Below are 24,451 nucleotides of genomic sequence, written 5' to 3'. Positions count from 1 at the left end.
AAAAGAACCTTTTAACCATGCCAGCACATTTTAACCTTGGACCTAACTGTTTGAAGGAAGAGGCATGCCATCCGCTATTTCTTATACCACTTGAGGTTTCTTTCAGAGCTTTTGACATTGAATAAAAGTTAAAAACCTTACCTGAGATAAAAATGTCAGGACAACTTTTTGTTATTGATGATGTTGGGAAAATAAAAGGAATATTAGCCAATTAGTTCATTTCAGTTTGATATATTCAAAAAGGATTTATTGAAATCCTTCTAAATGTCAGACTTTGTCCCAGGTACTCTGTAAATGCAAATAATAATGATCCCCGTTCCCTGGCTGTTCACCAGCCTTATGAGGAAGACAGAATATACAGATAATTATCATGAGACTGAATTAAGTTTCTTTCCTCTTCTATATAAGTTAGTTGAGAGCCATGAAGAAGGAGCTCCTTTGATATCCATGTATTCCCAACAAATAAAGCAACTATGAGCAGCCAAAGCAAAGATCTGAAAGCATATGCTTTAACATTTTAGCTTTTTATCTTGTTTCCAAGTTCATAAAAGTTAGAAGGAGTATATTAGGCATAAATAGCTTTGTTCCTCAGGCATTTTAAGGGGTTATAGATTACAATATTCTGATGTTTAGGGAAAAGACCGGAAAATTGTAAAAGGCAGGCACAATTCAGAAAGAACCATCTGGACTTTGCTAAATTAAGCAGCCTTATGGATTTGAACAACTACCATTTGTATCACTGTATTGTAACAGTTCACTGTTAATAGGGGTAAAATGTCCCAGACTGCTTAGATTATGTTCAGTATACCGTCTGAAAATGCAGATATGATGTATCTTAACATAATGTCCATCCAGAGTATTTTCAATAAAATTCAAAAGGTGGTTTTGATCCTCAGATAACAAAATTATCTAAAATTCACTTTTCTCTTAGCTTCTATATAGTTGATTTTTTATCAATGTGAAAATGCCAGGGAAGACTAACAAACCAGTTCCTTGGGGGATTTGAGGAATAAGAGCTTGCTTTTGGATGCTTTTACTTCTATATCTTATTTCTACTTAAGATTTATACTACATAAATTATTTTGTCTAGAAATCATATGTAATTGTATCCAATATGTGAAAAGAGGTGGGTTTTTTGTTCACAGTTGAATGTGTGAAATGTAACATTTGAGTAAGTTAATAGTTGTCTGCTTTTGAATACAGCTCTAAATGCTAATAGACAATGCTATTGAAAAACTGTATAAAAATCAAAGTGGTACTTGAGAATTTAAAAATGTTTAACTAATTTGCATTTATATTCCAGGACAAGGGTTCTCACTATTCCATGATTGTTTTGTGCTATTTATTCTGTTGCTTATTCTCCTTGAAAAGTTATTTTTAAATCTTTTCTCTTTCTGCTTTCAGTTCCATATACTCCTGTCACCCTTAGTAGATAACTTTGTTTCTTGCTTTCTTAGAGATAGTAAAATAATTAAATCTGAACTTTCTTGTTTTCCTCTTTTCCATATTATGATACGTTAGTATCCATTTCTGTTTTTAATTTGTTCTTCAGTGAAGGGTGGTGACTTTTCTCATTCTGCATCTGTAGTCGTATCTGACCCCTGAATTTATTATTCTTATGCCAAAGTTGCTTCCTTCTACCACATTCTGTAATTTTTCTAAATCCTGAGGGGAAACCTTTACTTGATTTTGCTTTTCCTTTAACCAATTGCCTGTTTGTTTTCTTTTCCATTGTTGAATTCTCAGAATAAATGTCCTATACCCACTCTATTTCTGCACTCTGCACTTTTAAATGCATTGAAATCTTAACTCCTAGTAGTATTTGTATATTCTATAATGTGAACAGTGACCTCCTGTTTCTCAAATCCAATTGACTTTTCTTGGTACCATTTTTTGTTTTTTTGTTTGTTTGTTTTACTTTAGTGCTACTACTGAGCAATTTGCTCACCCTTTCCTGCTCCATGATATCTCTTCCATTTACCTGTGTTTGGTTTTTCTTTGCTGTGTCTTCGCTGGATGGACCACAGGGGTCTGCAAATATTTTAGGCTTTGTGGACTGAAAGGCAAAATCAAGGGTATTATATAGGTATTTCTATAACCACTTAAAAATGCAACAAAACAAAATAAAAACATTCTTAGCTTCCAGGCCACTAAAAAACAGACAGGTGGCCAGAGTTGGCTCATGGGTCAGGGCATAGTTTGCTGACCCCTGGTATAAAGAGACACTAAAACTAAAGTTGATTGGGTGACCAGAAAGCTGATATTTCCATTCAGTAAGACAAACCAAGGATTTAGAGTAGATTTTCTGTGGTAGAGAAGAAAGAAAAATGGTGGTGTGCTGTTGGAAATCCAATTGAAATGTCTAAGCACACAGCTTATATAATAAAGTAACTGTCACCTTTACCATTTTCCAAAAATTGTGCTAAACATTTTATCTACATTGTTCACTTAAATACCTTTGTAGATCTGAAAAGGAAATATAGCATTTAAATTAAAAAAATATTAAAAATGATTTGCTAACAGTTATTGATGGGTTATCATTTATCAGACACTGTTAAAACATTTTGTGTATATTAACTCATTTGCTTCTTATATGAACTCAGGGAGTTATTAGATACTACTATCAAATACACCTGGTGTGTGAGGTGATAAAGGCACAGAAAGGTTAAGTAACGTCACAGCTTTAGTAAGTGGTGTATTCACAACCAGGCAGACTGAATCCAGAACCTGTGTCCTCAACTACTGAACCTCAAGACACAGCGTTAGTGGACACCTGGAGCAAAAATTGTGAGGGCAGTAGGCAGATGGCTGAATTTTGTGAAATACTGGTTTAGGAAAAAAGTGAAGGATTTGGAATAATTTGATATAAATTGAAGCAATAGCAATAATTCAGAATACATTTTTAAAATTTTTTTTTAACATTTATTTATTTTTGAGAGAAAGAGACAAAGCGCAAGCAGGGGGAGGGGCAGAGAGAGAGGGAGACACAGAATCCGAACCAGGCTCTCAGCTGTCAGCACAGAGCCCAACTCGGGGCTCGAACTCACAAACTGTGAGGTCATGACCTGAGCCGAAGTTGGACGCTTAACCGACTGAGCCACCGAGGCGCCCCAGAATGCATCTTTTAAGTGAATTGAGTGAGATTAAACTTAGGGACAATGATTAATAATTGACTGTCTAGGTGTAGGTTTAGAGGAAAATACTTGAGCCAGGGTTTTTAGGAGAAATGGAGAAAAAGTCATTTTACAGAAGGAATGGAAAATAAAAAGGACTTAAACATGGGGTTTTGTGAGGAGTCAAAGACCTGTGATTTTCAGCTTGGGAGTAGGGAAATACCCTTAGAAAGAAACTCAAGAAAGGAGTTACCTGTCAGATGAGTTTTGCTTTATAACTTTTGAAAAGAAGGGTGAAAATCTAAAAATGTTTGGTGCACAGTTAGTGATTATGAAAGCCAAGTGGTCAGGGCTGAGGTTATATTAAAAGTTAGCTACTTAGAGGTGAAGGTTATGTATAATGAGTAGTAATAATACAGGCCAGGGATCTGCAGACTTTTTTCCTAAAGGACCAGATAGTAAATATTTTAGATTTTGCTAAGAGGCAAAATTAAAGATAAAGTTGTAAAAAAAAAAATTGTAACTCACTGACCATAAAAAAACAGGTAGAAGGACCAAATTTGTCTGAAAGGCTATGTCACCAGTCTGTGACATAGGCTTCTTAAATATATTGACTATTGATCATAAGCATGCTTTTTATGTTAAAATTTGTAAATACTCCATCAGTTATTTCATTAAGCAAAAAAAAAAATATTACAAACTTTTTAGGTGTTGTTTTTCTGGACAGGATCATAAAAAGTTTAAAATATGAGGTTTTTGTTTAAGTAAAATTGCTACAAATTAATAAATTTTAGCTGAATTGTTAAAGATGTCAAAATTGGAGCTGGTGATTTAGCTTTAAAGATGATAGTCTAGGCGCGCCTGGGTGGCTCAGTCAGTTAAGCCTCGGACTTCAGCTCAGGACATGATCTCAAGGTTTATTTAGTTCATGAGTTGGAGCCCTGCATCAGGCTCCGTGCTGTCCGTGCAGAGCCTGCTTCAGATCCTCTATCTCCCCCTCTGTCTACCCCTACCTGGCTTGCACTCTCTCACTCTCTCAAAAATAAATATACGTTAAAACAAAAAAGTAAGAGCTTACCCCTGATGTTTTGGGGTGCCTGGATGGCCATTCGGTTGAGCATCCAACTTTGCCTCATGTCATGATCTCACGGTTTGTGAGTTCGTGCCCCGCATCAGGCTCTGTGCTGACTGAGCCAGGAGCCTGCTTGAGATTCTGTGTCTCCCTCTTCTCTCTGCCCCACCCCCATTTGTGCTCTGTCTCTCTCAAAAATAAATAAACATTAAAAAAATTTTTTTAAATAAAATTGAGAGGTTTCATAGGCCAGGAAACTTCATTCAAAAAGTCTTTTTAAACTATTTTCTGTGTTAAATTTTTATACTGGAGCAAGTATAGAACTGATTTATTTGATCTTAGATTGTTTTTTGGGTTAGAGAAAATTTTACAAAATATAAGCAATTGGGCTTCTATCCAACTGAAGGAACACCTTTTACTTGCTATGCCAGAGCTATGTAAAATTCCTTCTCGAGAATGTGACCTGCTGCCCATCATTTACTGACAATTGGAAGTTGATTTTTTTTTTTTTTTTTTACTTCTAACTCCTCAGAGCTTACATTACTGCCGCTTTTTCTTAATAGCATCTTGATCTCCTGGATTCATCTGTTCAGAGAAGGAGGAACTCATTATAGACTAGTTAATATATCAATAATATAACCATTAGTAATATATCATCATAAAGAAAAGGTAATTTCTTACCAATTATCACTTCTTTCAGAAACTAAAATTTATTAATTTTTTGTTTCTCAAAAATCAAGGCACAAAGGGAAGTTTTTAAGAGGATTCTTGACCAGAATGGTTGATACGGTTGGAAGGGGCATTTAAGATTTATTTTCACCATTAATAATATTTTAACCTTTGTAGTACAAGATGACTAGTACTTAAAGAGTCATTAAATGAAACCAAATTAACCAAAGTTAAATACAACCAAGTCATTTTCTGAGGTTCTTCATTAACCCTGTTATCATCCCTTTGGTTCCTTATCTAAATGTTCTCTTGAATTGAAATTTATTTTGTGTTCATAGTCCTACCAAAGGACTTCAGTAAAGATTTGTCTCTGCTGCTTTTTATGAATTTGAATTTCCTTTTAAAATCTTGTGTAAGAAAGGAAGGAAAAAATAGTTAAGCTTTTAAAAGATGGTAATAGAAATTTATTCATAGAGGATAGGATTTCCATTGTCAATATGTAATTAGAAAGTTGTTTTAGTCAGGTCAGATGAGTAATAAATCTATTATTATTTATTCCAGAGCATTTAATTTATGGTTGCCAAATTATATTTAAATTTTTATTTAGAAATATGTCTAATAAATGAAGAACCTCTAAGCAACATGGAATTACTTACTTTAGTGAAGAAAATCGTAAATCGATAATTCTGTAACTTGCCATGTGCTATATTCATTTGAAAAAGTTACATTCTGCTGAATGTATTTATTTCTGTATTTATTTTTAAAATATTTTTTAAATTGAATTAGCACCTGATGAATCGTGTGGCATCAGTCTTCCACTCGATACCACGATGTCTTCAAATGGTAAATGCACATATAATGACGATTATAATGACAATTTATTTTCTTTCTGTTCTGAATTTGCAGTTCAGAATGCAGTGATGGAGAGTGGTCTGCTTCTTTGCCTCATCGATTTTCTGGTACTGAAAAAGATCAGTCGTCAAGTGATGAAAGCTGGGAGACTTTGCCAGGAAAAGATGAGAATGAACCTGAACTACAGAGTGATAGCAGTGGTCCTGAAGAAGAAAACCAAGAATTATCTCTACAGGAAGGGTATGTTTTGTTTAACAGTGAAGTTTATTTCTATGTATTGTACAAGAATGGTATACGTCACTTCCAAATGTTGGATATGCTGTTGATCCCATATACAAGCCCTATGTAGGACCAGTAAGTCCTAAGTTTTTTCATTATGTTTTTGGTGTTTTGTTTGTTTGTTTGTTTTAGTGTTTATTTTTCAGAGAGAGAGTGTGAGCGGGGGAGGGGCAGAGAGAGAGGGAGACACAGAATCTGAGGCAGACTGCAGGCTCTGAGCTGTCAGCACAGAGCCTGACATGGGGCTTGAACCCACGAACCGTGAGATCAATGCACCCCAGTGCTTTTGGTGTTTTACAAAGAACAATTAAATTGAAAATTTTAGTAATTTAATTATCTTTTATTGAGATACAGTATACATTTCTACTTTGCTTTAAAGAAAATTAGGGCATTTAAAAGATTCTTTTGGTTGAGTTAGGTATGAGTTTAGAGCTGCCGTTGCCAAACAATGGAGAAAGGGCAGCCTCAAGATGGAAATCAGTGATTTATTCACAGAAACAGAGAAAGTTACAAATGTTGAAGTTTTAATATTTGCCTAATCGCATCAGATGGTATTTCTGAAATCAGTGATTGATGGTAAACACCTTTGTCTTTTCTTGGTTTTAATGAGAATGCTCTACTACAGGGGTTGTCAAACTTACACTGTGAAGGGCTGGATGCTGTTTTCAGTTCATATGCCAGTGTCTATTGTAGCTACTCATCTCCAGTGTTGTAGTGTGAAAGTAGTCATAGACAGTATGTAAATGAATGAGTGTGGCTGTCTTCCAGTAGAATTTTATTTATAAAAACAGGTGGCAGGCTGGAAATAACCCATGGGTTCACAACCCTTGCTCTAATATTTCCCAAGTAAGAATGATTCTGGCTTTTAGGTTGATTTTATACACACACACACAATTCGTTTTCTTCTAAATCACACTAAGGAAATATCCCCCGTTACTATTTTATAGGTTTCTAGCAAGAATGTTTGTTAAATTTTATTAAAGTTTTTTTAGTGTCAGTGGAAATGATCATCGTGATTTTTCACCTTTGACCTAATGATCATGAGGAATTATTTTATTATTAGATTTCCTAATAGCCACTTACCCTTGCTTCTTGACATAAACATGATCATATAGTCATGAAATGTTTGAGCTGCTGGATTCTGCTTGCTAATATTTGACATAGGATTTTTATGTTGAGATGCATATGTGCAGATTGTCTCATTTTTTGTCTCAAAAACAGTTTAATACTTGCTTTGCTAAAACAATGTGTGCTTTTTTTTAACCCTTTGATGTTTGGCTTATTTATTCCTTTAAAGGTTGTTTAAAAATTTAAACAGCTTATTCTTTTAAAGGTTGTTGGTATTGTGAAACCTTGGCTTTGTGTTTTCTGAGGTAGTTTGTCTTTGTTAATTTAAATTTTTTTTCCTGATAATTGGTTGGTTCTAATTTTTAGTCTCTCATGGAATCTATTTTGGTAAATGGGTTTTCTTAACTCTTTCAACTTGGACTAATGGTAAAGTTTGTTCTCAAAGGTTTAAGTTTCCAGCTTGAAATTAATTCTGTAAGAAATAAAATACATTAGAAAATCTGTAAAGAAAGAAGTTTACAAACGTAATTGATATTGACAGTGATTGAAATGGTGTTTATTTTTCTTTTCTGATTTTATGTTTGATCTTCTTGAATCACTATTAGTTTACTATTAGTAAATTTTTCATATATAATTTGTGATATAATTATTCATTCAACATATATTTATTGAGCATTTAATATGTACCAAGCGTTGTGCTGGATCCCATGATTATATCCATGAACAAGACAAACTAAGATTCCCTCCTGAAGCTCACAATGTGGTGGGAGACGCAGATATTAAACAAAATACAAATATGCTAAATTATAAACTGCGATGGTTACGGTAAAGGAAAGCAAACTCTTGTGTCGTAGAAGGTAACTGGTAGGGCCTACATTAATTAGAGTGGCCAGGGGCTACTTGTCTCAGGAACTGACTTTTGAGCTGGGCTCTAAAAGATGAGAATTAGTGGTTGAGGAAGAGCTCTCTAGGCATAAGGAAAGGTAAGAGCAGAGATACTGAAAATGAAAAGGCTTGCCATGTATGAAGGTAGTGGGACTGAAGTGAATGAGTGAAAGGAAGAGTGACATGAGATGAGGTGCGCAGATACCAAACTATGCAGGATAGATAGCCTCTGGAATTTATTCATAGAGCAGGGAGATTTTAAGTGAAGAGTTAATTGCCACACATTTATATAAGATCACTCTAGTTGCTTTGTGGAGATTGAAGTACAAAAGAGGGGAAGGTTGGCCTAGGGTATTAGACTGGGGGATGGTAGTGAGGATTAAAAAAAGTAAACAAGTTTGAGCATGTTTTTGAGTGATCAATAATAAGGTAGATTGGGTGTGAGATGAGGGAGAGTGAGGAATCAGTTATGGCAGGTTTTTTTGGTTTGAGCCTTAGGTAGTTATTACTGTACTGACTGAGATGAGAACGTGTGGGAGAGGAATGGGAAGTAAAAACTTTCTTTGAAAGTTTTAAGTGCTATTTAGACATACAGTGTAGATGGTAAGTAGACACTTTGATATTTAAGTTTAAAAGATCCTGGACTGTAATTAGATATAGATAGATAGATAGATAGATAGATAGATAGGTAGATAGAGATTGAGATAGAGATATATAGATATGTGATGTGGAGGTCATCAACTACTTGCATTGATACCCTACAGTAATAAAGCCCAGTAATTCATTTAAAAAAAATAGAAGTTGGGGTGCCTGGGTGGCTCGTTTGGTTGGGTGTCTAATGCTTGGTTTCTACTCAAGTCATGATCTCAAGGTTCAGGAGATCAAGCCCCTCGTTGGGCTCTGCACTGACAGCACATAGCCTGCTTGGGATTCTCTCTCTTTCTCCCTCTCTCTCTGTCTGTTTCTCTCTCTGCTCCTCCCCTGCTCTTTCTCTCTCTCTCAAAATAAATACACTTAAAAAAAGTAAAAGTGAGGGGACAGAACTAAACAGTGGACAGCAATGGTATTTAAGTTGAAAGGGGGAAGATCAAAGTTGAATTGTATTGTTTGGGAGAGGGTTCAAAGTTAACTTTTGACATAAGAATAAAGAGTATATGTACTAGAGACCTGTAGAGGAGGAAAAAAGGAATTAAGACATGGAAAAAGATATTTACAGTCAATCCAAATAAAAGTAAAGAAAGAGAAAAAGTCATTAAAATGGGGGAAAAAAAGAAATGGGTAAAAGTAATATGGAACAAGTCCTGTAATAAATACAATTGCCTAATCTCTGCTTATAAAAATCAAAGCTTCAAATCAGTTGGAATTTTTTTGAGTTAAATGTGTTTTACAAAAGATGAACTTAAAGCATAGGTATACAGACTGAAAATAAAAGGATAGACAGTGGTATTTCAAGCAAATGCAAACTAAACAAAAACGGAACAGTTACATTAGCATTAGCAAAGTAGACTTCATTATTGATGAGAACGAGGGGTCAGTATGTAGTAAGTCCAGTTTACCAGTAAAATGTAACAGTTCTAAATTTGAATGCATCTAATAAAATGGACTCAAAATATGTAAGTCAAAATGTAACGAAACTAGAGAATATTGACAAATTTACTATCATTTTGGGAAACTTTTTAATACTTTTCTCAACTGCCTGTAATTCATGGATATAAGAACTTCATCTGTCTTTAGCAGATTTGAACAACTGATTTAAGCCTGGTTTAATGAACAGTCCAGTTTGTGGAATACACAAACACACAAAAACTGAGCATGGACTAGGCTGCAGAGCACAGGTTAACACATTTCAAAGAATCAATATCCTACAGACCAGCAAAAATATAAAAAATTAAAAATCCATGCATTTAAAATTATTCATCCTTCTAAATTACCAGTAAGACAAAAAAGAAATTATAGTTGAGGTCTAAAATGCTCATAACTTACCGGTTTTGAGAATGCCACCAATCAGAATTTGACGGATTGGAGTGAAATTGGTAAAGGGAAATTTATCTTTATAAAATACGTACATTAGAAAAGAAGAAAACTTGAAAATGGAGAAGCCATGCATTTAACTTAAAATGGAAAAGGAACATTAAAATAAGGAAAATAAGGGAATAAAAATTAGAATTAGGAAAGATAAGAGCAAAACTCAGTAAGTTAGAAAACAGGATAGAGAGGATCAAAGAAATCAGAAGGTGATACTTTGAAAAGATTAAGAAAAATAGGCAATCCACTGGATAGTGAACAAAAAAAGGCAAGGCACAAATAGATAATACTGACATATAGAAGTGTATACAGCCACGAAGTGTATACAGCCACAAGTACATTAAAGATTGGATAGACTAAGAATAGTACTATGAACTTTGTAGCAGTAAATTTGAAAGCTTAGAAGAAATTGAGAAATTTTTAGAAAAATAAAATTCACCAAAACTTGTAGGAAGCCTGAATAATATTATACGTATTACAGATATGTAATTAGTAGTTTAAAATCCTACTGTGGAGAAAATACCTAATCCAGATGGTTTTAGAGCCAGATTCTCTTAAACTAAACTTTCAAGGATCCACTCTTCAAGATAATAGAAAAAGAACTATTTCTCCAAATCATTCTAAGGCCAGTATAACCCTAATACCGAAAGAGTATGTGAAGAAATTATAAACCTATATCATTCATTAACATACATGTCAAAATCTCAAACAGAATTATTGGAAATCTGAATTTGAAAGTATATTCTTTACCGATAAAACTCAATTACCAATCTGTTTATTCCAGAAATGCAAAAGTGATTTAATGTAGAATACCTGTAAATGTAATTCACCACATTAGCAGAATACAGGAGAAAATTCATGTGATAGATTCTGTAGATACAGGAAAAAAAATCACTTAGTAATGTTCAAGACCTCATCGTGATAAAAACTCAGAAACTAAGATCAGAACAGTTGACCTGATAAAATGTATCTCCCAAAATAAATCAGTAGATATCATTTTTAGTAATGAAACATTAACTTCCCCCCCCCCGCCCCCCAAAATCAGGAGCAAGGCAAGGGTGTTGCTCATAGCACCATTTCAGTAGCCATTGTCGTGGAGATCTTGATGGGCACGGCATGATGGGAAAATAAAAGAAGAGGAACTGAAAATGAAAAGGAAAGAAACTAGTAGAATGTATTTATAGAATACAGAGTGTTAATGTGCAGGATATAAAGAATTCCTAGAAATCAGGAAGAAAAACTGATAGTCTAATTGCAAAATGTTCAAAAAATTGAGCAGATGATTCACTGAAGAGGAAATATTAATGAATAAAAATATCAAAAGATACATAGATCATTAGTAAATTAAGATCACAAGGAGGTATCATTTTTTAGCTACCCATTGGATTAACAAACAGGAAATTTAACAATATCAGGTGTTTTGGAGGATATGAATGCTTGTTGAGATGTGAAGTAGGTCATATTAACTAAAATGATATAATAATTTTAACATTTTGCATCGTGCACTATCAGCAGTTCCACTTTTAGGTGTATACTCTGGAGAAACTTCCCCATGTGGCCCAGGAATTGTGTACAAGAGTGTTCGTTGCAGTATTTTTCATGAAAGCTATGAACTGGATATTACCCAAATATTACTTAACAGGAGAAAAGTTAGTGGTGTATTCATACAGGGAGTGTTACACAGCAGTGGGAATGCATGAGCCCCACTTGTATGCAAAACATGGATGAATCTTAGAGGTACATTATTGAATGAAAACAACCATTTCTAGAAAAATAATGTGTATGATCTCTGTTTCACAAAGTTTAAAAACAAGAAGTTAAATATCTTGTTTAAGTATACAAAACTAGTGAAAACTTCTTTCAGAAAACAGTGGAATGATAAGAGCATTCAGATAGTACTTTTTTTCTGGGGGGGTGAAGTCAAAGGGATAGGATAGGTATGGGGCACAAGATGTATGCTAGTCAGTGATAATATTCTAGTTTCTGCTTTGGGTGGTGGGTTTATGGATATTCAATATAATGTACTTTATAACTTAAATCGATTGTTTATCTTTTTCATTTGGGGAAAAGAACTCAAAAAATGAAGGGAATTGAAGGTAATAGAGTAGAGACAGTTATCATACCTAACTCTTTACAAAAGGAAGGAGCCATAGATAGATGCTGGGCCTAAGAAAATGTTGTCTTCACTTCGCTACACTGGACACATGATTGTTTGCTTATAGAATGTTCCAGAGGAGAATAACTGACTAATAATTATAAGAAAGATAAAGTGAAGTCCTTGAGAAGATAAGGATTAGGCTCCATATCTCAAAGAGAGAACCTTTAAGAGGTGAGACTTGCAGTGTAATTAGTGAGAAGGTAGCAGGTAGGTACAAGTGTAGGTAAATCTGTAGGTTTGCTGGTGGGAAGAAAAGAGGAGTCTCTGGTGACTTCATTGTCCTCATTGTTACTAGATATTGAGGATGGGGAGGATAGGAAGATTGTCAAATTGAAGGAAAGAAGAAAAGGTTGGAAATAGGCTTTCAGAGAGGTAGACAACAAACTTACTAGGTAAACATTGAATAATTACTGGACAATATTGAATGTCCATTTAAAATTTGTGTTTTTGAATTTAAATTAATCATCACACGTACGTGTTTTTCTTTAAGTTTTTGCCACTGTTAACTTTACAAACTCTTTATGTAACTACTCTTAAAATTTTTTTTTAAAAATTTAATAAATATTTTGCCCTTCCTGTTAACACTGAATTTATTAGGATAAGGAAACATTTCTTCAAATTAGGTGCTGGGGTTCCATCTTTGTGACTGGATGACATGGAACCAGAGTACCATTGATTTTATAAGCTGTAATTCCCTTTGAGGCTTTTTTGATTCTTAATTAAAATTTCAGTTACTTTATTTATTTAAAAAAAATTTTTTAATGTTTATCTTTGAGAGAGAGAGACAGAGTGCAAGTGAGGGAGGGGCAGAGAGAGAGGGAGAGACAGAATCCAAAGTCGGCTCCAGGCTCCAAGCTGTCAGCACAGAGCCTGATGCAGGGCTCGAACCTATGAATGGTGAGATAATGACCTGAGTGGAAGTCGGAGAATCAACTGACTCAGCAACCCAAGCACCCCTCAGTTACTTTCCTTTCTACTTTTTTTCATTACTGTTTTGTGTTTATTTATTTATTTTGAGGGTGGGAAGAGGCAGAGAGAGAGGGAGACAGAATCCCAAGCAGGCTCTGTGCTGTCAGTGCAGAGCCCCGTGTGGGGCTTGAACTCATGAACCATGAGATCATGACCTGAGCTGAGGTCTGATGCTTAACCAACTGAACCACCCAGGTACCCTTCTTTCTGCTTTACCTCCGAGATAGGGGTTTGAAATCTTAACCATTTGCTATACAATTAGAATTATTAAAAAAGAGCTTATACCTAAAGCTTAGCAATTTCTTACATGTGTCTTGAGTTATAAAATGAAAACTGGTTAATCGAATACCAGTTAATTAGGAATCTTAACCATGCTGTCCAGGATTTTTATAAAATTTCTTATAATATAGCTAGATTATTTTATGAAAGCCTCAGCTCTTTAAAATGTTGGCATTAACCCAAAGGTCTAAAATTTTGTGCTGCAAATAATGGATACTCAAATTGCTTATCATTTAGCTAAAGGAAACGACTCGGTTTTGTGTGATTTGTCTGCCTTTCATTTTCTTCATTTCACAGAAAATTCTATGTTGCATGGTTATATGATAGCATATTCTAAAACTTTTTAATGAAAATTTCTTTAAAATATTCCATATTAATTTATTGTATATTTTGATAATTTTAATATTGCTATTCACATATTATTAAATTTAGTTTCTATTATTGAAGACTATGGATCTTCAATCATATATCGTAAAGGGAACTTCTGTCTGTTTGTCTGAAGCTTTGAGTTAACAGTGTAGCCTGTAGTCAGGAGATTAGATGATGCTGATGGCTTTCTAAGATTTTCACCTACTGGGAGTAGGTTGTGGGGCTAAGTTAAGAAGCATTTTCAGTTTCTTCTCAGGGCAGCAGCATTGATTTCCTCCAGGCGGTGCTGAAAGTGCTCAGAAGGAAAGGACAACTTGGCAATTTCCCTTCGCAGTTGAAATACCTGTGACTTTAGTGGTGGTTGTGGCAGGCACAGGCTTCCACGTCTCCCATCTACTGGAATACTTTTTTGGAATTGACCATTGGAGACATGATTAGATAATATGTCTTTTTAAATCTCATAAATTACTGTGTAGCATGATAATGGCATCTTGGTAATATTTGAATTACCAAAATGATTCAGAAAGGACATTAAAGGTCTAAATTTTTGTGAATTTGTTGTTACACATGGTATGTCTGGTATATGTGTAAATGTGTATGTATAAGGAGAGAGAAAGAAGACTGAGCTATTGCTTTAAATATTTCCAAGGTTTTTGAAGCATTTAAACTTACATTATAGTCTTATATTCCCATGGGGGTATTTGTTTCTTTGGTTAGCTACGAAAATAAAAGATTCTTTTGACATTATTGTTGAGAATCTTTTTTTTTTTTTTTTTTTTTTTTAAAGAGCAGAATTCGTTTTGTTGTAATATCAAGCCAACTCTGGCCCAGCACAGTGCCACTCTTCTAGCCTGGTAAATTTTGTGTTAAGTGGTAAGAATTTATGTGAACTTTATGTAATAGGTTGAAAGCATGTACCATATGTGACTTATTTTCTATTTCTATAACTGTTATTATGAGTCATTATAGACAGAATCAAATGTTTAAGCAACATACATAGCCAAGAATTGCTTATATAGTAAAAGTATTAATGACATGTTGTAAACTATTTATATTCAGAATAATTTCTTTAGTTTTATTCTTCTTTGAATTAAAACCCAAAAATTAATATTTATTCTTATACTGAATCATTTTCACCAACATATTTGAGTTTTATGTTCTATATCTGAGTACAGAGTAGTAACTGACTTATTTGCTATCTGTATAATAGGAAAAAGAAGAGCATTTTTTTTGTAGGAGTACATCAGAAATAACAAAAGTTCCTAAGGGCTATTTCAGCCTTGATCTCCAAATTTTTTTTTTTTAAAGATTGTTTTTCAAGGATTTATTGGTAACATTTGCAACACAAATAGAGTACCTACTGTGTGCTAGGCACTTACTACAAGGGGTGAAGCTACGATGTTGAGAGACAGCACTGTGTGTGCCTTTGGAAAGCTCCCATCTAGGAGGACACAGATGAGTCACCAGAAGAGTTATAATACAGTATGGCACGTGTTCTCATAATGGTGTAAACAAAGAGCTGTTGCTTAGAAATTTTTACTTTGATTTTGAATTTTAAATCCATTTTGGGTTCAGTTTTTCACTGGACCTAATTATGATGCATGAAAGGAAAATATCCACCCACTTTATATAGTAGATATTAATTGCTTCTCAGCCTTTTGGCTGAGATCAAGTGTATAGTAGATATTAAACCTTCAACAAATTAAGCATATTTTATTCTAATTTCTCTGATTTTACTAGACAAGTGATACTGGATACTAAATCTTACAATCCTGTTATTTTGAGGTGTTATTTAGGACCTGAGATTAAAGAAACAATTATGGGTTTAGGTGTGTAGAGAGCTACAGTTTTTGTGTATGTAAAATGTGTTGATTCAGGGGCACCTGGGTGGCTCAGTCAATTAAGTGTCTGATTCGACTCAGGTCATAATCTCGCAGTTTGTGAATTTGAGCCCCGCGTCAGGCTCTGTGCTGTCAGCTTGGATCCTGGAACCCACTTCAGATTCTGTCTGTCTCTCTCTCTCTCTCTCTCTCTCTCTCTCTCTCTCTCTGTCCTTTCTCTGTTTGTTCTCTGTCTCTCTCTCTCAAAAATAAATAACCATTAAAAAAAATTTTTTAAGTGTGTTCTTATATGTGGATATCATCTACATCTCTTGCATAAATGTTTTTATCTCCAAAGTTAAATTTGCATGTTAGAATGAATAAAATTCTAATTAGACCTGCTTTTGAAATATGTAAGCTATTTTATAACATTATTTTTCTTCTTAAAACCCAAACTAAAAGTCAGCTTTGCCAAAGCTATGCTGTCATATTTAACTTCCTTTTGATATACTTTGATATACTATTTCTGTTAAATACAAAAAAATAAGAAAATGCTACCAGTATGTCTTATTTATAAATTCATAGAGTACCTTTTGTCCAGTCATTGAAGCCTTGACTTTTGTTTCTCATGTATTACAAAGAGTTATTTTCAATTTGATCTTTGTGTCCAAAGTTTTGGTGTTTTAACTCTAATGTGTAAGTTGTATGAGTTAACAATCTTGTCTATGGCCTCTAGATTTTGCATCATGCATACAATGACACAGATTTTTGTAAAAATTTCTCATGATTCTTGAGAATCATGTACTTACGTTGTTTTAGAAATGGTGGTGGGGTACACATGCATTTTTAAAATATGGATTTGGAGTTTGTTAAAGGGTAAATAATGACATAGAGATTTAACTTCCTTCCATCCAGATGAATACTCAGTTGTCCTGATACCATTTATGGAATAATTTTTTTCTCGTGTTTTGAAATGCTTCTTTTTTCTCTTCCTTGTACCATTTGTCTGTCCCTGTTCCTGTGACCTTATTGTTTTCTAGTGGGAGAAAGACTAACAATAAACGAGTAAGAAAATGACAAGTAGAAGTAATTTCTATAATGAAAATAAACAGTTATGTGGTAGTGACTGGACAGCTCCTTAAAATGAGTTGTCAAGATCACGCATTCTGAGGAGCTGCCATTAACTCTGACCTGAATATCAAGAAGGGAATAGCTGTGCAAAAATCTGGTGAAAGAACATTTCAGGTAGAGGAAATGCCCCGAGGTGGAAATGATCTCTATGTGTTCCACAGGTAGAAAGAATTATAGGAAACAGAATAAATAGGGGGAAGAGTGGTGAGAAGTAACAATTGGAGAAGAGGGCTAAGGAGAAAGCATGTATGATGTAGGGATTTGTAGGCCAGGCTGAGGAGTTTTGATTTTATTTGAACTGTGAAGGGAAACTACTCAAGAGCAGTGTTTTAAAATTAAAGTTGTCTAGAATGAACTTCTCTTATTTTTCTTCTGCACAAAGAGGAAGTATAGGAGCATAGGTAATTTGTATATCAAATAAATAGGTTCTTATGTAACTGGGAGCTATTTCTACATACATATGACCCTATAACAAATTTGCTTCCCTTTTAAATAACTTTACAGTTAAAGAAAGCAGACTTTTAGAATCATGTAAGTACCAAGAGTTTAGAACTTAAAGAATAAAGAATCTGTTTGCACTAAATATTTAAAACTGTTTTTAGAGAACAATTTTATGATATGTTCTAAAATGTTTTTTTCTTCCCTTAAAATGTTTGTATTAGGGAACAGACATCCTTGGAAGAGGGAGAAATTCCTTGGTTACAGTACAATGAAGTCAATGAAAGCAGCAGTGATGAGGGAAATGAGCCTGCCAATGAATTTGCACAGCCAGAAGCTTTCATGCTGGATGGTAACAATAACCTTGAGGATGACTCCAGTGTGAGTGAAGACTTAGATGTGGACTGGAGGTATGTAGCAGTGTTATTACCATGGTTAATTGTTCACTGAGTAGAATTCATTCATGATTCTAAATTATGAAAACTGAATCTCTGATCTCTCAAAAGTGTTTTTTTCCCATCTTGTTAGTCTTCCTCTCCTTCAGAGCCCATTCTGGATGTCACTTCCTACATGGACTCCTTCCTACTACTCCAGGCAGTGACCTCTTTTCCTCTTTGACCTTTGGCTCTCTTGAAGCCCACCTTATATCCTGGTTATTTATAAACTCATGGTTTGAGGTTTCCAACCTGTAAGTTTAGCTCTATGTGGTAAATATAGCACTTGGTATAATCCTTTAAAAAAAAAAAGAAGAGTCTTTAATAAATACTACTTGAGGAATTTCAAAACATGTGATTAAATCAGAAGAATCATAAGAATGTAGTTATCCTTCTCTGTATGCAAAATATGGAAAATGACAATTATATCTTCCCAGAGATGCTGAAAGTATTCAGTTTACTTTATGCTGACAAAGAATAATGAGCTTCAGGAAAAAGCAGCATCTAACAATTAAGTGGATTATTGAATTGTTAGGTCTCATGATATAAAGGTCAAAATTTAACTGTTTTGGCTTATAGTTAGATTTATCTTTCAAACATGCAGTCGGCCTCTGGAAGTAGCTGGTTATTCAGATGTAGAAAGGATGTATGGTTCAATGGATCTCTTGTTACTTTTTCTGGAGAAAATCATGGCTTGGTACTACTTTTGTTTCCATGTCTACCCAGAAATATTTTTAAGAATTCGTTTTGGTTTTCCAGCTAAAATTCCATTACAGAAAATAGAGAAAAATAAAGAAAAACTCATTTATATCACCTGATAACTCTGCAGATTTCTAGAAGTTATGATTTTGAGTTTCTTTCCGTGTGTCTAGCTACTTTGTGCTTCTCCAAATTGTTCCAGATATGAAACTCAGCATCTCATTGAAATCCTCCTTACTGTTTCCTATTCTCACTCCCTGGGGGGGAGCAAATTAGATGTGCGAAGCAGACTTTCATTGCCCATTTGTGGAAGTAGAAGTGGTGTTTTATCACAGCCACACAAAAAATTTGTAATTCCATCTTAAACATTCCTACCTCCAAAACCCATTTTCTGACTTCCTAACTTTATGGAAGAGCAGTGGCTCACCAGATCCCAATTTTGCTGATCTTGGTACCACTAGCTCTCCCCCCACCTCTCTTATGTTTGCCTATTACCCTCTTTCTGAACTCCTTGTGATGCTGATGTCTTATGCCTCCACTGTGCAAAGTCATTCCTCATAATGCTCAGCAGATGACGGAATTGTCGATTTAGGTAACATCATCTGTGCATGTCTGGAGGCAATTAGGGTTTAATATGAAGAAATGTTTTCTTTTGCACATTTTCAAAATTTTATCAGAATAATGTTTTACAGCTCCATTATGTAGATGCTCCAGTCTGTAGTTGCACTAAAATTTAATTGTTCATTTTCCCCATTGAAATATTACAGTGAACCTTTCCCCTCATATAACTTGTTTTGTACTTCAGGTTATTTCTTTAGGACAGATTAATAGAGGTGACATTACTGAGATAAGTGGTATTTATTAAGATCTTGATATATATTTCTAAATAACTTTCAAAAAAGGTTGTTCCATATAAAAATTTGAAGAAATAATGAGGTCTTTTTTGAATATAATTTTAACTGAAACTTGAAAACTTGATTTTAGGTTCTAATTCATTGATGATCTTTCTGGATACATCTGTTATGTTAAGATTTTAGAGATGTTTGTGATTGTCCCCAAATTTGGGGAGCTTCAGTAGTTTGTTTTTTGTTTTTTGTTTTTTTTTTTAACATAGAAAGCATTTTAGCATTAATTTTAAGACAAACTTTTTGAAGGTTACTGTTTTGAATTTTATGTAGGCATGTAACACCTCATTATTGCTTATATGGTACTATGTTAATTTATATGGCAGTAGCTACAGATTGATAAAGTAAGATAGGATTTGACTTTCATATTAAAGTAACATGTCATTTTAACAACTAAAAGGAAAAGTCATGGCAAACAGCAGTTCTTATCTCTAGAGCTAAAATGTGACTTTTTTTTGGTTTGTTTTACCACAACTTAAAAAAAAGGTAAAGCTTTTTGATTCTTTAGTTTAAAAGGAAATGGAAACAATGCTTGATCAAAGTTTACTTATTTGTTTTGATGACATCACAGAAGTGTTGTAGAATACCCAGAGAATATTTTATAAAATGGTCTGGTGGGAGTTGATGTGGAGAAAACATGAGTTTCAGATTTAGACAGATCTCAACTCTACCATATATTTATTTTTTGATAACTACCTAACTCTCTATTTTCCTGGAAGAAATTGGGGTTATAATTATTAACCTATTAAGGTTGTGAGAAATTAATTCCCTGTGGCTATAACCATGGCTTACTAACAGAAATTTAAAATGTCTTTTTTTAATGTTTTCTTTATTCTTGAGAGAGGAAGAGACAGAGCATGAGCGAGGGAGGGGCAGAGAGAGAGAGGGACACAGAATCTGAAGCAGACTCCAGGCTCTGAGCTGTCAACAGAGCCTGACATTGGGCTCGAACTCACAAGCCATGAGATCATGACCTGAGCCGAAGTCAGACACTCAACCGACTGAGCCACCCAGGTGCCCCCCTTAATAGAAATTTAAAAGAATTTCCATATATCTTTCACTAATACTCCCCAAATATTGACATTTACCACATTTCTGTTATTCACTCTTTCCTTTCTTTCTCTATATTTATTTTATGGTATTTTCCCCCCCACATTTATGAGTAAGTTACAAACAAGATGCTTGTTTACCCATAGTCTAGCATGAAGTCCCTAAGGACAAGGACATTTTCTTATATAACACAGTAAATTTTTCGAAATCAGGAAATTAACACTGTTAACAGTACTATTATCTAGTCTACAGACATTATTCAAATGTCTATAGTTGTCCCACTGATGTCACCAGAGAAATTTTTTTCTAGTCCAGTTCAAGGCTACTCATTGTACTTGGTTAACATGTTTCGTGAGTCACTTTTAATCTGGAACATTTTTCGGTTTTTGTTTTGCATAACCTTGACATTTTTAAAAAGTATAGGCCATTTATTTTTTAGAATGGTTCTTAGTGTAGATTTTCCTGATGTCATGATTAGATTCAAGTTAAAAGATTTTTAGCAGGAACGCCACAGAAACGATGTTTTATTTTTCTTAGTCCATATCAGAAGACACGTGATGCCAAATTGTCCCATTTCTGTGATGTTAATTGTGATCATTTGCTTGAGGGGATATCTTTCAGATTTCTTCACTGTACTGTTGCCATTTTTTAAAACAAATAATAGGCATTTAGTGGGAAGATATTTTGAGACCACGTTAAATAACCTGTTTTTTCTCAAACTATCAAACTTCCATCCACTGGTTTTAGTATCATTAGTGATTTTTGTCTCAAACACTTACTACCATGTGATTGTCAGATGAATGATGCTAGAATTTTTAATGTTAGCTGATTATTTTGCAGTGACCAAATTACAGGCAGATACTATTGTTTGAATGTCTACATTTGTTTAGTCTGGAGAAGAAAAGAATTCGGAGATAGTTGACTCTAACCGTTTGAAGGAGTTTTCTGCAAAGGAAAAGGGGACATAGTTTTCGCTGCTTCAGCAGGCAGAACTAGAGCACTTAACTTCACACGAGCTTCATACTTCTGATAGAGCTCTTCCGCACAGCATGTACCACCCCAGAGAGCAGTGTTTCTTCCACATGGAGTCCTGCTGGCTCCTGGATGCCACGACCGTGGTGCCAGCTCTGTGCCAGGCGCGTGTGTGCATCAACTCATTTCATTTGTTTTATAGCTGAAAAAGCAGTTAGATAAAATTTTCACGTTGTCTGACTCTGACTCAGTTCAATGTAGAGGTAAATCCCTGTGTTACCGGCTCCAGGGCTCTCCTTCCTTGCCTTGTGTCTCACTGCTAGGTGAAGGGGTTCTAGTGTCGCAGGGGAGGTTGGATTTGCTAATTTGTTGTTTAAATTCTAATTTTAAAATCTGTGATGGTATGAGGATGTTTCTTTGTACTATGTGATGTCTGCTGATTTTTAGATGGTACTAAGCTATTATCTTCATAATAACACTTTTGTATTTCTTGGCAGTAGATTTGTAATTTTAATGATGGCACAAAAGTTGACATCAAAATTATTTTGAATTGGTTTGTGTAACTGGATGTTCCTGACTGTATTCAACTTTTTTTTTTTTTAATTTTTTTTTTCAACGTTTATTTATTTTTGGGACAGAGAGAGACAGAGCATGAACGGGGAGGGGCAGAGAGAGAGGGAGACACAGAATCGGAAACAGGCTCCAGGCTCTGAGCCATCAGCCCAGAGCCTGATGCGGGGCTCGAACTCACGGACCGCGAGATCGTGACCTGGCTGAAGTCGGACGCTTAACCGACTGCGCCACCCAGGCGCCCCTGTATTCAACTTCTGATAGGACTGTAGAAGTCAACAGAAGGTTGCCTTTAGGTAGACATAATAAGCTCAGTTTTGGAGATACTAGATTTGAGGTGGTGGGTGTTAAATGAGGTAAACTGCCCCATAGAAAACTAAAAATGTAGGTCAGGAGCTCAAGAGGGAGTTTGGAATTAGGTAGAGGTTTAGATAACTGAAGAAGTGGACTTGAATGTCATTGCCAAGGAGGCAAGATTAGAAAGAAGAGGACTGAGGAGTTATTTAGGGTTCCTGAATTTTGAAATGGGTGTCTCCAAAACTACAGGAAAAGGAGGAATCTGTGTATGTCCAGGGGTGGAGGAAGGAGATTGGGACCAGAATAAAATATAATGTTTTCTTCAAGGGGATTGAAATCCTTTAGTAAAAAGAAACAATAAAAATGAGCAGTCAAGAGTTAAGTATTTTTCAATCTGAATAATAATGGAGGAGGCCTAGTTCTCAGAAGAATAGAAGAGAGATTAAGGAGAAAGATTTGAGAAAATAAAATATTTTTAAGCCCAAAATAATTAAGGAGTACAAGGTAAGAGAAGGAAAAGAGGCTTTGTCTAATGATAGAATTGAAATAAATGCAGTAATTGTCTTTACCATGTTCTCCTCTAAATTTAGGTTGGAAACTCAAACAAACAGAAAGTATATGAGACAGAATTGGGGAGAAAAATACTACCTTTATACCAGCCTTAAGCAATCACCCGAGTTGGAACTAAGAACTAGAAACATAAAAAGAATTTTCCCACAAATTTTGTGTGTGATTGTGACAGCTTATTAGGAGAGGTAGTGGTGTCTTAGCTCCTTATGCTTAGTATTTCATTTTTCTGTTGGGTTCATCCTGCCTCTCACCACATAAGATTTATGTTAAAATATTTTAAGGTTTTCTGCTTATAGTATATTTATTGGTTTATCAGTATGCTAATATAATTATGTCTTCACCATAAAGATTTCCCTAATCGTGGTTATATTTTTTTTTCCAGCCTGTTTGACGGCTTTGCAGATGGACTAGGAGTTGCTGAAGCTATTTCCTATGTGGATCCTCAGTTCCTCACCTACATGGCTCTAGAAGAACGCTTAGCTCAGGCTATGGAGGTATTGTAGTGACTCTGATGCTTATATATAAGTTGGTGGGATACACAATGATAAAAATTAAAGGCTTTTTTAATTGCTTTTAGGAAAAGGTGAATAATTTTTCATCACTTTAATAGCATTTCCTGATTCATGATTGCCACTAGTTTGTGTATATAAATCACACTAGACATCCTGCCAGTTTGCCTAATTGCATTATTTCCCAGGTTTTACTGCAGAATAGAGAATATTTTGCTTACATTTAGAAAATAGACTTTTCCTTTATTAAGTTATCTGGGTCTGTGAATCTGAATTTTTTTTAATGTTTTATTTATTTTTGAGAGGGAGAGAGAGAGAGTGCACACAAGTGCATGGGGGAGGGGCAGAGAGAGAAAGGGAGATAGGGAATCTGAAGTAGGCTCCAGACTCTGAGCTGTCAGCACAGAGCCCAATGTAGGGCTTGAACTCATGAACCATGAGATCATGACCTGAGCCAATGTCAGACGCTTAACCGACTGAGCCACCCAGGCACCCCTGAATCTGATTACTTTAGACAGACACAGGTATATTTGTAAATGAAATTGAAGATCTCTAAGGATCTATTATACATCACTTCCACTTTTTTGTCCTCATAGTTTCTAAATACTACCTTGCTGCTTAATGAATATAGCAATTTTATTTCCATTATCTCCATATACAAATACACTTAAATAAATGTAGCACATAATTTTGTTTGGCTTTCTTTTCCTTATTTGATTGCAGTACAAATACTCATGATTGTATTTGCCTAAGGTCAAAAGCCCAAGCATTTTCATGTTTGGGAACTTTCACTGCACTTGTGGATTTCATTGTTAGAAATCTTTTCTTTAAATTACTATTTCTGAAGTGATTTCCAAGTAGAAAAATAGTAATAATGTGAGTGAGTCAAAAGTGAGAGAACAAAAATAAATGAGAGAACTTTCAGGGACTATAACAGCATTTTATCTTGACATTTTCTGAGGTTAGAAAGTACAGTTTAGATTCATAAAGTATACAGTGGGTAGGTAGACAGACTGACCTGTCTACACACAAACACTTATGTACACGCACACACACTTAAGTTAGTTTTGCTGTGAGATCACTTTTTTTTACATCTGAGTAATCTTCCATGGAGATCATTGATTGATTATGCTTTGTGTGGTGTGTTTTTTTTTAAAGGAACCATAGAAATACTGTGTAGTAGGAGGAAAGTCAGAAAGAACATATTAAGACAATACACTTAGGACTTTTCCCAGATTATTTAACTTGCCTTAGTCAATTCTGACACATGAAATAATGGCACAGTGTGATAACTTGTGTCAGGAATATAATATGTAAA

At 34.7% G+C, this 24,451-nt stretch overlaps 1 protein-coding gene across 2 annotated transcripts in view; it reads left to right on the top strand.

The window, feature by feature from the left end:
- The window catches only part of PJA2 (praja ring finger ubiquitin ligase 2), a 68,966-nt gene that overhangs the window by 26,601 nt on the left and 17,914 nt on the right, over positions 1-24,451 (top strand). For both annotated transcript variants that reach the window (XM_047090139.1, XM_047090148.1), the window contains exons 5-7: positions 5,761-5,946; positions 17,352-17,537; positions 23,007-23,118. In XM_047090139.1, coding sequence (XP_046946095.1) covers positions 5,761-5,946; positions 17,352-17,537; positions 23,007-23,118 — 484 coding nt within the window. The remainder of the gene's footprint in view (positions 1-5,760; positions 5,947-17,351; positions 17,538-23,006; positions 23,119-24,451) is intronic.

This window comes from Lynx rufus, unplaced genomic scaffold (assembly GCF_022079265.1).
Source record: "Lynx rufus isolate CCGP_SWC_20201006 ecotype Redwood Valley unplaced genomic scaffold, mLynRuf1.p SCAF_1, whole genome shotgun sequence".
NCBI lineage: Eukaryota > Metazoa > Chordata > Mammalia > Carnivora > Felidae > Lynx > Lynx rufus.
Note: the sequence above shows the minus strand (reverse complement) of the source record. Positions and strands in the feature narration are given on the sequence as shown.